Source organism: Petromyzon marinus, chromosome 47, assembly GCF_048934315.1.
Source record: "Petromyzon marinus isolate PM22_M1 ecotype Great Lakes invasive population chromosome 47, UKy_Petmar_22M1.pri1.0, whole genome shotgun sequence".
Classification (NCBI taxonomy): Eukaryota; Metazoa; Chordata; class Hyperoartia; order Petromyzontiformes; family Petromyzontidae; genus Petromyzon; species Petromyzon marinus.
The window spans coordinates 8779272-8797110 of record NC_133713.1 but is presented as its reverse complement, the minus strand read 5'-3'; the positions used below and the strand labels follow the sequence as shown (position 1 = coordinate 8797110).

The 17839-nt window shown below is 50.4% G+C and overlaps 1 protein-coding gene across 2 annotated transcripts in view; it reads left to right on the top strand.

Annotated features, from left to right (window-relative positions):
* Nucleotides 1-17839, top strand: part of UVRAG (UV radiation resistance associated) — a 92403-nt gene that overhangs the window by 54226 nt on the left and 20338 nt on the right. For both annotated transcript variants that reach the window (XM_032972078.2, XM_032972079.2), the window contains exons 12-13: nt 10472-10637; nt 12380-12458. In XM_032972078.2, coding sequence (XP_032827969.2) covers nt 10472-10637; nt 12380-12458 — 245 coding nt within the window. The remainder of the gene's footprint in view (nt 1-10471; nt 10638-12379; nt 12459-17839) is intronic.

Below are 17839 nucleotides of genomic sequence, written 5' to 3'. Positions count from 1 at the left end.
AGAAGTGAGCAAGGCTTGTGGACCCCGGTGCGCGCAAAAAAAAAAATACGAACTGGAAAAATTTAAAAAAATTGTGATCTTCCGCATGCGTCGCCACTGAAGCTGTGATATAATCCAGGGTGCATACGGCGTGTGTGGAGTTAACTCGGAATCCCGGCCGTGCTGTTTTCACCAATTTGTTGCCGCCACGTCAGGGCATGCGCAGCAGCAACTCAAACGTTGGGCCCGGGTCTTTATTTGATTATTTTTCTGACATTCCTTTTGCCGCAACTTGACGCGCGCACCTTGGCATATTACATCGGCGTGCCTTTGCCGACTTGAAGCGGTTAATTTTCGTCGCGAGACGCGCCCGGTCGCCATCGTTCCAGATGAGGCGTTGGGTCTTTTGAGCAATTTGCCCTCCCAATTGTGACACCGTGCGGACGAAATGTGTTTCATTTCCAGGTGTTGTCAAAATTGCGTCGCTTCGAATTAGTTAGCCATTTCGAACTGTGCCGTAGACGTGTATGTATGTTGAACATCTTCTGCACGATGCGTAGCCAACCATGCTAATCGGAGGTGCGGGGGAAGGACCACAAACGACGCTAACCTGTGAGATGTGCCTCATATTTTAACTGCAAAGTGACTGAACGAGCAATAAAATAAAACATTCATCTTGCAAACAACAGCCAGAAAGGACGGAAGATGTAGACCGGAGAATGTTTGTCGAGGGGAATCTTTCAAAGAGTTCGTATTTAAAAATAACGAAAACTGCGCTCTAGTTTAGCGGCGCACAGTACCAAACCACCCTTCGCGGGCCCCAGCAATCACGTGACCCCCCCCCCCCCCCCATCAAATATTTTTTTGGTCACGCAAAACTCGAACCGTGCAGCTAAATTCCTCTTTGTATTATTACGGGTGAAATTTAAATGCTGTGCGTAATACATTAATCTGCACGCGTAAACGCCCCGGTACGGAGACTTATCTGGAGCGCCAGCGCTATAGCTTAGCAGAGGGGGGTCACCGTTTCGTGTCGGCAAATCGTTTGTCCGCTGGCAAGTAACGGATGCGTTCGTTGCAAAGCTTTGAACGCTCGCTAAGTGCCCGATGTCTCGGCATTGCTTTACCCTTTCGTCAAAGGGGGCTCTCTTCGGGTTATTTAGAAATTCTTAAACATCGCGCACCGCTGTGCTGACATACTTCAACAAGTTAAAATAGTTTCCTTTCTCCAAATTGAAGCTGACGGTGCACAGAAACCCGTGCCTCTGCTCGGGCCGTATCGCAGACACCACGCGGAGTGCGTCCGCTGAACGCGGGTGATCAATTTGGCGATGTTTTGTTTATTGTTTTATTGCCGCTGGTTTTTTTTTTACGTAAGTTTTAGTTTGAGCTCATTCTTTGCTCAAACACGAGGCCGCTTAGAATCCGCGGCACTGGATGCGTGGTGACCTCGTTACGAGCGTCGATTGTGGAGAAAGTATAAAAGTAACTTTTACCCAAATGCCAAAGCCGGCACAATCTGTGGGTCATAGATCGTAGCATTTAAAGCGACGGAATACATTTAAAAATGATACCCAAAGAATTTAAACGAGTACAAAATATACGCGCAGATTCAGTTGTTACTTCTTGACTTTCGTGACTGCAGGAATTCATACTCTTTGGGTGTTTCGGTAAAGTCACGTAGATATTATAATTATTATTTTTATCTACGTGACTTTAACGAAAGACCCAAAGAGTATCAGTTGTTATTGTAATTTTTTTATACAGCTACAGTATCTTGAGTATATTACAGTTTGTAATTACTTAAAATATGACCAGGTTACCTGAGTTCGATTCCTGACCGTGGCTAACATTAATGGTGAGTGATACCTGAACCAGCTTGTAGGATCTGAAACCTATTATTTACGGGCCCACTTCCTATTTGTGATTTTACCCCTAATGCATAGAAAAAGTGCTTCGTAATGCTCCAGAGACACGCACATAGACAGAGACACAGAGATACAAAGGTAGGGACACACACAGACACAAGTACACTCACAGAGACACGGAAATGTATTTAAATTATTTTTCATTGTACATTGTGAAATATCTACTGTTGATCGACTGAATACTTAGTGTGGACTCAATATTGTGTCGTGTGTTAAAAAAAAATGTTTCACATCATTGAAGTGAAAATGTGAACTCTTGTGATTTACATTCAGGACTTTAAAAAAAAAATTGTAGCGTAGAATGTGCTTGAACATGAGACGGCGTGTTATCAGCATCAGGCCTGGCTCTCAAACACACGAGGAGCTACCAACTGCCTCGGACTCCGCTAAACATTTACAAATTCCTTTTTTTTTTAAATCCTCCCTCCGCGCTTTTACGGAGCTGCAACTGGGCTGACACTAACCAGGGTTTTTATTAAACAGTTTCACCTGTGCCAACATTTTATTTCCTAAATTCGCACCTGTAATAACAACAAAAAACGGTGGGGGAGGGGAGGGGGGGTTGAAGGGGGGGGGGGTTCTTGAGATCGCTTTAGGAAAACAAGAATCAGCGTAGGCTCGCTAACTCCTTTTCTAGCTTCGCCCTTAATTTGCAATTATTGCCGTTGGTTTTATTTTTAAACCCCCGACGCACGTGTAAAGTACCGTGTCGGGGCGCGGGTTGGGGGCGGGGGGGGGGGGGCTGTTGGGGTTGGGGTGGGGGGGAGGTTGCGTGCGGTTTGCGTCGGCGTAGAAATGCTTCCGGACCCGCCGCGGCAACGGGGCCCGTCTTCGTCTTCGTCGTCGAGGGATCTCATTTCTCGGCCGACGCCGCCGCTGCCGACGCCGCCGCCGCCGCCGCCGCCGCAATTAGGCGAGCGGGGGTTGGCAGGCTCGGCGGCGGCGGCAATTTCCGCCGGCTTCACGGGGGGACGAGCAGCAGCGCGCACGCCCGCGTCATCGCGGAGAGGAACGGCGGGGGGCGGGATTCGGCCGAGCGTCCCCCCGCGCGCGCTGTGCGTGTGCTTGTTTGGCCTCGGAGTGCACCTGGCCTGGCACAGGCACATCGCGGTGACGCGAATGGCGGCGTCTGTTGTGTTTTGACCTTCATAGGTGCTCGCTAACAGCACTTGCTCTAACGGTCTGTGAAGAAGGCTATGCGGGGGGATCTTTGTGTGTGTGTGTGTTTTGGGGAGCCGTAGTGTTGCGGTTTCCGCACCTCGCTACAAACCCAGCGGCCCGAGTTCGATTCCCGCTCATGGCCAACACCAGTGAAGATTATCTGAACCTGTCCTGGGCCTTCCCTAGGTCGACTCGGCCTCAAATAAGTACCTGGTGTGATCTGTAAACATCGCCAATAGGGAGACAAAGGCGGCCAGACTTCGTGCTGGCCAGCCACCCCCTCGTGTGCCGTGCCGGCCTTTCATAAGTGCTAGCTACCAGCACTTGCCCTAAGCGTCAGTTTAAGGCTATACAGGGGATCTTTGTCTTTGTGTGCGTGTGCGGCTCCGGAGCGCTGGCAATCGAATTCCACAATTACACCGAGCGAGCGCTCGCGTCGTTGTGGGCGTGCGGCGTTCTCCCGGGGCATGCAATGAAATCCGGATGGGGGGTGGGGGGGGGGAGCTCGCTCATTAGCGAGTGCTTTTGCGTGGTGGAGGCGGTGGGCGACGACAGGGAGAGAGGCAGCGATTTGTTATGGGCGAGGTCGGTCGGTGGGGCGAGCGATTTTGCGTGCCGGGCGCGAGCAGAAAGGAGGGAAAAGGACGGAGTGAGCGAGCGCGAGTGAGAGATTTGGCGACGAGGATCGTTGTGCCGCCGCGCAGGGAGTGGGGTTTGCCTGAGAGCAAAGGGGTGATTGGGCGACTGTGATGATGCCTTCGGAACTGAGACAGCAACAGCAGCAGTGTGGGCTTACTGGTAATCTTTATAATAACCAGGGTGAAGCGCTTGATTATTGGCATCTCATTTGCATTGCAAGGTGGTCCCGACAACATTGCATCAGTACATCAGTTCCACGGCAAACGTAGCCGATTTGTTAATACGTTTCGCCGTCTTTCGTCGGCCGTTGTCTATCCACTGCTGGATGACGTCCTCCCCCCCTCCCCACGTGCTGCGCAGTGCAGTGCAGGCGACCGCCTTTCTCACTGCAGCACGTGAGCTGGTCTCATCGCTCCGTCTCCACGCTTGGCCGTATTTAAGGAGAGGCGTCCTCTCATTTGCGGTCATCGTCCGGTCCTTCTGTACATTAACCTCCTTCCGTTCCTCACTTAATAATAATAATGATGCAATTTATAACGCGCGCAAATTTGCGGACGTAATGGCCGCAACTCGGAGTCACTCGAAAGCGTGGTTATAGAGGTGAGCTTTTAGGTGTCTCTTGAAGGAGGCGATTGAGGCGATGCTGCGAATGGGCAGAGGGACGGCGTTCCAGACTGTTGGGGCTGCCACCGAGAAAGCGGCGCATAGACATGACCATCCTGGATCTTGGTATCAAGAGGAGGTCGTGAGTCACGCTGCGCAGGCATCTGCCGTGTGCTGAGCTGCAAGTCGTCAGTAATGAAGAAAGGTAGGGCGGGCAGGCAGATGTGAAGGCATGGTGGCAGAGGCAGGCGATCTAGTATGTGACCCTGCTGGCGATGGGTAGCCAGTTGAGGGCACCTCCTCTCTATTGGCCATTCTCTTCCTCATCCCTTCCCTCGACCCTCCACTCCTCTCCGTCCCCCTCCCCTACACTTTCGTGATCCTAAAGTCACCCCCTCTATCGCTGTCACTCACTTCTCAATCCTTGTCGCACGCCGCTGCCAACTACATCATGCCATTATTCTGTCACCCGTTTGTAAGCTATGGCAAGCGCCTTGAGTGAAGGTGCTCTATAGATAGAAGTGAGATATCACAGCACTCAAAATACTCTTTGGTTTTTTCGGTAAAGTCACGTAGGTAAAATAAAATAAATTAAATCACGACGTTTCGGAGGCAACACAAGCTTCCGTCTTCAGGTGGAAAATAGCTGTTTTGCTGTGACGGTTCCACCTGAAGACGGAAGCTTGTGTTGCCTCCGAAACGTCGTGATTTAATTGATTTTATTTTACCTACGTGACTTTACCGAAAAAACCAAAGAGTATGAATCCTTGCAGTCACGAAAGCTTCAAATCTAGCACTCAAAATGTTGCAATAAAATATAATAAATTCATGAAATGATTTCACGCATTTTTTGTGTGTGCGTATAATTCCACGTAAAATTGTACAATGTAAGTGAATTGCAGCAGTGACTCAATGGGACAGCAGTGGGTATGCTCATAATTTCTTCGTCATGTAATTGCTAACCTTGTTCGAAGGCACGATCCCATTGAATTCCAACATATCGAGCATCAAAAGACTTCAAAATGTCATTCGGCGTCTCTAAACCGTGCAGAATACAACTGGAGACTTTGTGTGGCAAAACTTTGAGCATTCATCGCTGACAGCTTCACATTTCCTTACAGCGACGTTAACTCATTAATCTACAAAACCAATACCAAACCGCTTAGAAAACGCTAAATTCGATGACCCGCTGACCCCAAACATCACTTGACGTGTGCCAGCCGGTCACAATGCGGACGTGTCGTTTGGCATTTGCGAGGAACACATGCCCCCCCCAATGATCCGATCGAAATCCCTAATTTCGATCAGATCATTGGGGTTTATTAGTAATAAATCGGCATTTTGCGACCCCCACTGCCACTGTGTAGCATGTTATTACGTGCCAGGGACTCTATGAGATGATGGGACAATAGTCTGAGTCCATAATTGGCAATAAGTAACGGCAAAGCAGTTATAAGCGACTCAGAACTGTGTGCAGTTGTGTATACAGTACACGACTTCCCTGAAGGCATCAACACCTTCAGCGAGCGCGATACAACGCGGTTCGAATTCGACCCTCGATCGATAGCTGCACCATCGCCGCACACGCATCGAATAAAAAGCAAGGGACAAGTCCTTACTAACAACTCGTCTATCATTTTTAATTGCTGGAGGGGTTGCCCCATCTACCTGAATATCCTGGCTCTGCGATTGGATATCGCGTGGGTGGCTCTTGTAGAAAAAAAAAATATCTTAAAAAATCCCAACTTCGTGATTAGTTGACTCCGGCGTGGGTTTCCATTTTAAAAAAAGAATCGACTTCCAGAATCGCAGCATACGCCTTCAACACCGATCATTCATGTTTATACATGCGGTTAGAAAAATGGAAAATATTTTTTAGAAAGTAATAAAACTCAATAACAAAGACTGCTGTGGTTTGACAAAGCCAGAGTTGGGGGTGGGGGGGATGGTGTGGTGGTTTTGCCTGGCGCCAATGTCTTACGTTACAAAGTCCACCCGGCGTCGCTTCTGGGTTGTTGAGCGAGCGACCGATTTGGCGAGCGAGCAAATTGTTCAGCGTGCCGGCGAGCCCGCTATAAGTTGACGGTCGGTGGCGGCTGAGAGCTGGGGTTGGTGGATCGCACAGAGATGGAGCCACGATGTGCGCGCGTGTCGCACACCCGCAGGGTAGAACGGGACGTCGCGTGTAGGCGGCAGTGCAGCCAGTAGGTTGGCGACGGCCGAGTGTGAAGTGGGGTTTTACGTGTGGAAATTTACTGTCGAATATCGATTGTCCGCTTTGGACCAGCAGTGGTTAGCGCACTGTCCTATGAGCCTGGCCAGCTGAGTTCGATTCCTGACCACGATTAACATCCGTGATGAATGTTGCCATCCCAACCCCCCCCCCCCCCATTTGTGATGAAACGAGGCATTCATTCATTGATATTCATTCTATAGCTTATGGTGTGTCATGCGAACAAGAATCAATGTGTTCCATTTGTGTGTGTGTGTTGGATGTAAAAAATGTTATTCGTGGTTTCGTGGCAAAAAATGTTGAAGGTGGAGGGGTTACCAGCCCCTCGCACCCGTCCAGAGCCCCCGTTTAGCCACTGTGGTGGTCACAGATGCCATGAGAGGAGGGGCCAATCGGAATTGGCCCTCCCTCCACAGCACTGTTCACGACAGAGTTTCCGGTCCGGCACCGATGGTCATGATGCTGGCACCTGGTCTGGAGTGATTGGAGGGCATGGGGCAGATCAGCTCAATGACAACGGTAGGAGACTGCTAGATATTTGTGCAGCCCATGGGCTTGTAATTACCAACACGCTGTTCCGGCATCGGCGCATCCACACAACATCATGGATGCATGCCGGGTCCAAGCAAGAACATCTGCTGGACTAAGTAGTGACGGACCAGCGGATGCGAGCCCATGTCCTTGACACCAGGACCTACCGTCGTGCTGATCTGCCCTCTGACCATCGACTAGTCATCTGTAAGATGCGCCTGCCATTCTTCCACTCCGGTGGTGGGTGTACACCCAGGACCCCATTCCAACCTAAAGTGGCCTGGTCTCAGTTATCTGATGAAAGTTGCAAGCGAGAATTTCATCATCGCTTGCGGCTGGGGTTGGCATCGTCCCCCACTCCTCCTGATGTCGAGGGTAAATGGGCGAGGTTTAGGACTGTGACTCATGCAGCTGCAATGGCTGCTTTGGGTACGCGGTCCAGACCTCCCCAGAGACCCTGGCTGACAGAGGAGGTGTTCAGGAGAGTTGAGAAAAAGCGACAGGCCCACTATCATCGGCTACAGAATCCCACGTCAGAGAATGAGGAGGCTTACCGCAGCCTTCGCACGGAGGTTCGGAGAGCCGTGAGGCGCTGCAAGGATGGGTGGTGGTCGCGGGTTGCTGAGGAGATGGAGTCTGCCTCAGTGGCCCGCGATCACAAATCTCTATTTAACTCCATCAAAAAAGTAACCTGCAGCGCCACACCTATTTCCATCATTAGGGAAAAAACGGTGATCCAATCTCCGACCCCCAGGAACAGGTTTGCAGATTTTCTGAGCATTTCTGTGAGGTCCTAGGGGAGGGGAAATGCCTCAGCCAGGAAAACATCGTGGCACAGAGTGGGGATGACCCTGCTGAGGCTGCGGTGCCTCAAATATTGGAGGAAGTCACCCCCTATGAGTGGCTGGCTGAGGTGCCAATTGTTGAGGAAGTACTGAAGGCGATCCGGAGCCTGAGACCAGGAAAGGCACCAGGCAGAGATGATCTCCCAATCGAAATGCTGGAGGGTGGCGTTTGTGCACAGACTGCCCTATATGACATGATAACAACAGTCTGGACCACTGGACGGGTTCCGCAAAATTGGAAGGATGCCCTGGTGGTCCCCCTCTATAAGAAGGGGGACCGCACAGACTGTAACAACTACAGGGGCATCTCACTCCTCAGTGTGCCGGGAAAGGTCCTGGCAAGGATTATTCAACATCGCCTTGCCAGACACGCTGAGGAGAGGCTTGCGGAGCCCCAATGTGGTTTCAGGAAAGGGTGGTCCTGCACAGATGCCATACTTTCTGTCCGTCTGCTACAGCAGAGGTGTAGGGAATTCCAGCAAGACCTACATCTCTGCTTTATTGACCTGGTCAAGGCCTATGATACCATCAGTAGGCCTGGGCTCTGAGTTGTTCTTCGTGCTTTTGGAGTCTCTGACCCTCTGCTCACGATCATTAAGGACCTTCATGATGGTGAGCGGGTCCGGGTAAAACTACGTGGCCGGGAGTCAGAGCCATTCCCTGTACACCTTGGGGTGTGACAGGGATGTCCTCTGGCTCCCACATTATTTAAGATCTATTTTGACCACGTAGTTCGTGAAGCCTTCAATAGCTGTACCGGGGGAATCTCCATTTGGTACAGATATAATGGGAGGCTGATCGATGCCCGGGTGCGGTCAAGGGATGGCTCCCTATTGCTCAACCACGTTATGAATGCCGATGATTTGGTAATAGCTGCTCATTCAAAGGAGAAGTTGGAGACGCTGCTGCTGAGACTGGAGCGTGCCACTAAGAGATGGGGCCTTACCATCAGCCCCACCAAAACTAAGCACCTGCCTGGGTATTTTGTACTATCGGACACTCCACCCCCACAACTCCCAATCGGTGATGGGGCAGTTGTGGAGAGAGTGGAGAGTTTCCCATACCTGGGCAGTGTGCTTATGACCGGCTCCGTTTAACAGCAGAGGTCTCACTCCGAATCAGTCGAGCGGCAATATCTTTTCATTGGTTGTGTAACGCTGTGTGGAAGCTACCTGGTCTGTTGCTCCGCACTAAGCTTCAGGTCTTCTCCGCCACGGTCATTCCCTCCCTTCTCTACGCAAAACGTGGACCCCCCTAATGGAACATCTTCGCCGGTTAGAAACATTTAGGCTAGCCTGCCTACGATCCATCCTGGGTTTAACCAGGCTGGATTGTGTGAGGAGCTCACAAATCCTTGAAAGATCTGGGCAAGGTCCCATCGGTGAGCTCCTCCGGCAGGCAAGGCTGCGTTGGCTGGGTCATGTAGCCCGCATGCCCAGCCACCACATGCCGAAACAGCTTTTGTTCGGCCGGATCGAGGGGGTTAAACGTGCGCGGCTAGAGAAGAGATGGAGTGATGTGGTACAGGAGGACGTGGAGCTGAGTGGACTTGCCGATGACTGGTACCAGCGGTGTCAAGATTGGCCTCTGTGGAGGAGGCTCGTGAAGGATGCTACTGGGCAGTTGGAGGCAGTCGCCCTCCAACAACAACGGAGGGCGGAGGAGCGACGCTCACAACAACGAGCGGAGCGCCGGGTGGCTAAAGCACAGCAGGTTGGCACAGTAGGGGGCACAGGTGGTGCATCAGCCAGTCATCTTAGTCGACCCGTGGCACTTTGGTCTGACCCGTGACCTCCTGCCAGCGGGCGTTCGACACTTCACAAGGCCTGAAGGTGCACATGGCCTGGCACAAGCGTCGTGGTGACGTCACCGCCACTTAGTGGCGAATGGCGGTTGTTGTTGGATGTAATGAGTTGACGTCACCCCTTCTGCCACTAGAGGCAGCTACATTCATTACAAATGTTAAGGCCTCTGCTGCCCCGTTGTCATTAAGAAGAGTAAGCACACTTAGGCAGGACACGTCGCTAGAAGGGATGAGACTTAACGATGTAGTGTGCAGGAGCTCGGTTGATTGCTGCATCGCAGGACCGTGTGAGATTGAGATGGCTTGGGAGAGGCCTTCATCCAGTAGTGGATGCTGCTTCTTCTTTTGGTTGGCCTTGGAAGAGCAGCTATTAGAGATTCGGTTATAAGTGATTTAACCATTTAATTTCTTTGAGAATTGGTGAACTGCAGATACACCCACCCACTTGAACACGTATGTTTGGGGCAGTGTGTAGTTACACGCTCGCTGGCGTGCAGTTTGAAGCCATAGTCACACACAGGAGCAAGAGATAGATTATTTTTTTCTCCACTTGTGCATTCGGTATCCGCATCTCCGCATCTTCCGTGGTTTGTACGAATCCGGCGATTGTGCTTACTGTTAAGTCCTGCCCATTGTTTGATCAAGGTTGGCGATGATGACGATGAAAACGATGATGATGATGATGATGCAGCATAGCCATGTGCTGACGTTGCCCCGTGTCCCCGCCGTTGTCTTTGCGCTGCATCAGCCAAGGACGAGGCGAGCGTGTCTGGCGCGCTGGGCTTCACGGCGCACCTCGTGTGCATGGTCACGCTCTTCCTGCACGTGCCGCTGCGCTACCCCGTGCTGCATCGCGGCTCCAAGTCGCGCATCCGTGACGACATCACCGACAAGCTCACCGACAAGGACCGCGAGTGAGTGGGCCTACGCTCGCGCTCGCGCACATGCATGTACGCGTGTGCTTGTGTGTTTGTGCGTGTGTGCGCGCATATGTTGGGGAAAGTGCTGTTAGGTGCTCACGAACAGCACTTGGCCCAACAGTCTGTTAAGGCTATACGGGGGATCTTTCCCTGGCCTAAAGGCAACGTGGGCAATAGTCGTGCGGTGGTAGGCGCATCGTGCTACGAACCCGGTGACCCAACCTCGTGAGCGTGAATCGACCAAAATCTGAAAGGGTCTTGAGCATCCCCAAGGATTCACTCGGCCTTAAATGTGTACCTGGCGGCCGGCTGTAGTTGTTGGCCATATTACCTGCTTGTGTACCCTGCAGGCCTTAATAGTTGCTCGCTAACAACACTTGCCCCTGAATCGAGTGTGCCGTAATCGAGGGTCTTTGTGTGCGTTTGTGTTTGTGTGTATGCGAGTGTCCGTTTTTTGCGTTGAGTTGCTTTGGTTAAAGTGCATTTCTGAGACCGGCTGCAGTAATCCCACGTTAATCTGCGCACGCTGGAAAGGTCCTCTCTGCGAGGGAGCACGCACGCCCCAGCGAGCACACACACATTCCCAACAGCGGCATGGGCTGTTCCCAGTCGACGGAGATCCCTGTTTAGCCATAGAGGCTCATGCTTGAGAGTGCTGTTCGTGAGCACCTAAACAATTTTTTATTTTACCAAGTAAGGCCCACTGAGCCACACAGCTCTTTTTCAGAAGCGACCTGACCACACGTTATAGCTCAATTAAGTGGCTTATCATCGTGTGGAAATTTATAGTGGCCTAATGCTCTCAACGCATGCTTCTAAATGTGGAGGGGGAAATCGGAGGTCCCTGAGAAAAATCCACGTGACCACGGGGAGAACATACAAATTCCAAATATACAGCAGGGTTGGGATCGTACCTACGACCTCTTGTATACCAGGTGAGGCGGTTAACATCTCGCCATTGGGGCGCCCATTTAGGCAAGACATGGCATTGGAGAGTGGGATGTGGCTAAGCACTACACACTCCTTGGTCACCTTTCTTGTCTCCATTTTCTTCATGACCACACCAAGTACATTTTAGGCTCTGAGATGACTACGTATATACGTATATTGAACTTCTTTCACACCGTACGTAGCCAACCGTGCTAATAGGAGGGACAAAGATAAGGCGCAGGCCAGGTTTTCGATACCAATTGCTGCTGGAGACACCATGGCCATAATGGTGTGTGCTTTCGCGGCCAGGAATCTAACCCGGGTTGTTTGGGTCATGTCACGGTCAAAAATTCACGGTGGCAACCACTGCCAGAGCTCGAACGCGCACGCGTACGCACGCACGTACAGCCACGCACACCGGCCCTGTGGAACCACAACTTCAACACTATCTGACTCTCAGGACCTCGCAGTGCTGCGAAATGTAAAACTATCGGCGGGCAAAAATATACTTTCTGCTCAAGTTTCTCCACAATGAGCCCCCTGCATGTGTTATTCTTTTGAAACACCAGTGTCTTGAATGTCCACGTGTTTAACGCAAGCTTTTCAATAATATATTTTTTTCCCCCACTTTTGCCGGGTCTAATTATTATCGGCGAAAAGCACTTCAAGTCCACAGCTCAAGCCTATCGCTGATTACTCCTTTTTTGAGCCACTTATCCTGCCATTAATCACCCAGGGCAAGAGCCCCACGTGATAAAGCGTCAAACCCTGTTTGTTTCCCCCCCCCTCCCTCCTCTCCGATGCAGGTTTCCTTTATACGCCAAAGGAAATGAGCGCTTCCATTTCGACTATGGGGTCTATCTGCTGAATAAAAACATCGCTCAGGTGAGGAGCGGAGGGAGTACCGCACGCCAGCGCATGCACGCACGGACGCACGGATGCCCCCCCCACCCCCCCCGGACCATCCACCTGTATGCGGGATTAACAATCAGACCGATTGTTGACTTGAACTGCAGCGCCTTGGTGGGATTTGTGGCTGTTGCTTTTGTTGTTGTTTGTTGTTAATGCCCCCCCCGCCCCGCTGTGTGTTCATTACCGGACACCGCCACGGCGGAGTGCCTGCAATAGTAAAGGGAGGTCCAGATGTCAGTTTAACACGTAGGAGGCTTTCGCGACCAATATCATCCATAGTAGACGTTTTTTTGGGTTAGATCGCATAAATGTATAAATGTGTCGTTAAACCCGCCACCACCCGACACAGCCAACTCGTAAGGTTTGTCACGTAAACAGAACGTGGCCAATTCGTCACTAGTACAGCACACCGGTGTGTTGGAGGGCCAAGCCACAACATTTACAATCTGAGTACGACGTTTCGCCAGTAATTACAACCAGCTTCATCAGGCGACGGCCAGATTTGGCCAGATGTCTTGTGACCCACATTTAAATCTCTAAATCGTTTTTTTTAAATTGAGGTTTATTTTAAAACAAATGAATGTGCAAATAAAAATAAGGTTAGGGGGTCAATACATCTGGATCACCCTGTACGACGTGGTTTTATAGGGCGTCTGAAAACAGTCGAATCCCGTGACGCTGTGCAGAACACCTGCACGTCGATTTCGTAGATGGGGGCGGTCGGTCGTAGGCAGAGGGATAAGGGAATGGGGTATTGGCACACTTTGTCTTTTTCCTGTAACTTTGTTATTATTATTTTTTTATGCCGTCATTCCTCAGTTTGACTTTCTCCCCATTGTTAGGGTAGCGGGTGGCTATTGGCTGACCCTGGCCTAGCCCCCTCTGGTCTGTTCTATCAGCTTGCATTTAAACACAGCTTGAATTCAAAGCGCCGCTGGCATTTAAGGCTCACGCGCCGCTGCAAATCGGCGCTGAAGCATTTTCTACGCGAGCGATTCATCGTCGGTTGATGAACGGTTTTCTTCGATTTTTTTTATTTGCGGCAGCGATATCGCAATACTTCGCAGGAGTGGGATGCACGAGTTGCAGAAAGGATGAATAAAAGTATGGGTAGGGAGATATGTGACAAGGATCGGGAGAGGTCATGATGATAATAATACTACTTCAGCCTGTACTGACCAGCACGGTGAAGTATGGTCAAACAGGTTCAATGGCCGTCACGGCATGGGAAGGTCTTCATTCAGCAGTGGGTTGAAAATGGGCTAACAATTGTTCGTTATTATTTTAGTAATATAAATAATAAAATTACGCCTCAAATAGCACCTTTTAAAAAGAGTCATCCCAAGGTATTTCAGAGTTTACAAACCTTTGATTCTTTTAACTGCAAGTCATGATCTACACAAGGGAAATTTGTCTTTTCAAATTAAAAATTAATTTTAGAAAATCCACAAGCGACAACGATGACTCGCGAGACGAGGAGTAGCAGGAGTGGAGTGTAGGTCACGGACGAAGACGCAGAGAATAACCAGTTGCGCAACGCGGTGCCTTTAAATCATTCGCTCACGTTACATTTAAGGGTTTGTAACGGACAAGCGGACGAGACGGGGAGAGAAACAAAAAGTGATTACGAGAGTCTCCCTGTTCAAACAAGCAGTGAGCCAGCGCTCGGCTCCAGTGGTGGCCCTGAACCAGTGGTGGCTACTCCACATTCCCATGATAGAGGCCAAGTCAATCCAGAAGACAACCAGCTGTTGACTTTCTACAAAGATGTACTCATATTCTTGGTTCTTTCGGTAAAGTCATATAGAAGGGAAATAATAAAATAATAAAAAATTAAACAATATCATAAACGTTGTACTCGTTTTATCGACATTGGAGGAAAGCTTGCTTTTTTCGACACCTAACCAGGATTTCAGCTTACACCCTTGTGTTTGTGAGTCAACCTCTCCAATCACAGTTCCTACCAAACAGATTATAGATCAAACGCAAGTGAGAGGCATCGTTTTTGACCGCTAAGAAACGTAAGTTGGCCTGGGCTGCGAATCGCCAACAGAGCTGGATTGTCTGTTCTTGAACGATGATGGCCTCATCGTATGCCCGTCATGTTTGAGTGACATGCGAGAGCTGATGTTTGGGCTCGCGTCCAGTGAAGATCTACGCAAGGCGATACACACTGCCTTGTGAGTGATGATGATGATGACACGGTACACCTCGCCATGTCCTTAGAAGGGCCGCATACACGGTGTGGCACAGAAAGAGCGGTGCGCTTGGTGCGTTAGCGCTGCCGATGAGGCCGGGAGACAGATACTGGGCACGGATTCGCGCAAAGGCCCTTTGTCTTGGTGATACATCTCTGCTTATGTTAAGGATATACACACGTTGTCAGCTTCGCTTACAGTCACGCTGCTTCGCCGTGTTTGGACTGCCAACTTAACCCAAACCATCATCGTGACAAATTCCGTGCTTATTTAAATATGCCGAATTTTTTCGTGCCTTTTTTTTTCCTCCTCTTGTCCTCGACTTGCACCTATTTACACAGAGCAGTTAGCCTTATGTCTTCCCCGCCGTTCGCAAGAGCGCCCGACAGTCGTGTGCGTGGGCGATTGAACGAAAACCGTCTCTGCTACGGTTGTGCACTCCGCGCGAATCGTGGCATCGCCTCGGCTGCGGTTCTTTCCTGTGGCCTACGGGGCGCGCCAGTGTACGTCCAAAACGATCCCGACTGGTGGGGCTCGATGGGCGCAACCGCCGTGCAATTTCGACGCAAACCGAGCGATGTCGAATTATGCGAATATCGGCTTCCATTTTGTTTACAAACTAGACTGGCATTTCATCGTGCAATTCGTTTCAACATGAAGCGAAAAAATTCCCGTCAGATGCGACAGATCCTCGGTTTATTAAACCGACGGTGTTTATTGTCAAAGTATGCGGGATGGCGGTAAGAAGTGTGCATTTTTCGCATGTTTTTTTTTTATGGGAGAAAATATATAAATTATTCTCGCGCGGAGAGGTTTGTGCATTTTTTTCTGAGCAAGGATGAACGATGGTTGAGTTCTGCGGCGGGGGGGGTGGTGAGGGGGGGGTCTGTGTGGGGGTCGGTGTGGGGGGGGAGGTGAGGGGGAAAAAATCATTTAACAAACAAAAACTTGAAGCAGAAACTTCCTGCAATTTTTCATCGTTTAATTTGTCCTCGTTCCACGAGCCCGGCCACTCGCACCGTCAGCACACGAGTGCGCGCGTGCCCAACGCCCAGTCTCTTGACAGCCCTTCCTGCCCTGCTTTACCTTAGCGATATACGGTAAATAACCACCGCACGGCCCAAAAAATGTTTATGTTCGTTTTGGGGCTGTTGATTTTGGCAGTGCACCCCCCCTCCCCCTCCGTGTTGGAGAGAAGTTGTCGACAGATAGGGTAAAGACGGTTGACAGAGGGGAAAAAATTGGCGTCCTATGCGGCGGAGATGATCCACGTGTCACGAAATTCGCTGAAAACCTCATCTGTTTGAGTGACAGCAGTTGCGTAGTTCAATCGCGACTCCGTTGCACAAAGCCATCTTTTGTGTACGGATAAACATTTTTAAATGTCTCTTTCATGAGACGGTAGTAGAAGAAAGAAAACATTGGCCTTGCCCATAATCCTACAACAATTTGTGGTCTTTTTATTTTTGACGGGCATTATTATTATTTTTATTAATCGGGTGCATACGTACGATAGCAAAACCGTTTAACGTGTCCGTATGCGTCGCGCTCAAGAAGTCGAGCTACTGGTTTTACATTTTTTTCCACAGTTTAAAAATCAACTGATTTATTTTTTTAAATGTACTTTTTGTTGTTTTTTTGTTGTTTTTTGTGGCAACGAGAGCCATCTTACCAGCCAGCTACTAACCCAGGCCAGATGCCAGCCTCCTGCCAGGCCCCCACGTGCGTCTCAGTTTCGATTAAAGCGGACGAAAAACATCGACGACCGGAGATCGGCGCTGCTCTGAAGTGGCGGCACGCGCCGCGCGTAACGACTCCCGCGCTCCTTCTCTCTCCGTCCTCGTGGCGTTCCTTAACGCTCCGCTGGGCTCCCTCTGCTTAATTTAGTCTCGCGTTTGGAGCACACGCCGAGAGTACGGTTTCGTTTGCCTTTCCAGTAACGTTTTTTTTCCAATTTGTTCCCGCTGCCATTTATTAGCACAGAGATTCCTTTCCGTCAGGTCTGCGTTATGTCCGTCTGAAGCCTTTCCTTCCTTGCTCTTGTCGCGGTGCCCCGGTGCACCTGAACTGGCACCTAGGCCACACGATGACGTCACCGCCGCTGGGTGGCTACTGACGGCCCGGCGTTGTGAATGGGCGTGAGCTTCTGCGGCGAAGTCACGAATGTCCTCGGGTTTGTGTCCGCTTAACGTGTGTTCGGTGTCGTTTGGGTGCGCTCTTAAAATTGAAAGGCCGCTGGCCGCTCGCATTTCTTGGCATCTCAAAGAGCCCCTCCCGGTCACGTCCACTCAACCCCACTGACCCCCCCCCCCCTCCCCGACCTTCCCCGCCGCCGTCCTCTCGACTGCAAACACAACCGAGTGCTGAATTAACAGCCACTTGTAATACGAATTGCCGGTGGCTGGAACGCTGGCTTTGATGGAGAAGTAGCGTTTAAAGTGAGGGATATGAGAAACGAGAAACCCCCCACCCACCCAAGCAAATAAAGACGTTAATAATAATAATTTTAGACAGTGTTGCTTGAGTTGTTGAATCGTGTCGACCTTTGACCTTGCGGCAGCTTAAAGTTCCATGGCTCAGCTCGGAAATGGAGGCTTGGGGGTTGCAAAGAGTCACATGACCCTTTTTTTTCTCTTCCTCCGAAATAATCCCCAAATCCTGCGAAGCTTTGCTTTTTTATTTGTCAGCTTGCCTTTAAATGCCTCTACTTAGCTTTTTTTGTTCACTTTCGCTTCCATCGATGTGCAATTTTTTTTTATCAACCGAGGATATATCAATATATCCGTTCGAAATATACCCTCTTCCGCCTTGGAAAGTCGCACTCATCCGCTGGACAATTTGACCTTTCATCATCCGGGCATCAGCTGTGGGCTCTTTGTTCGGTGCCTATCGGGGGCCGCCCTTTGTGCCGGGGAAAGAAAAAAAACACCCCGAGCTTTCTGTGACACTCATTTGTCACATCATTCCCATGCCCCTTTTCGCTGTGTGCCATTGTCATAGCCAAGAAAGGCCCCAGTGCGACACTTGTGGACTGACGGATACAATGAACGTGCCCACGTGACTTATGTAAAACCACTTTTTTTTTTGTCCGCGCAAGAGATCGTAACGTCTCGGCGCGCTCTCGCTCCCGTTAAAAAGCACGTCTCATTCGTACGT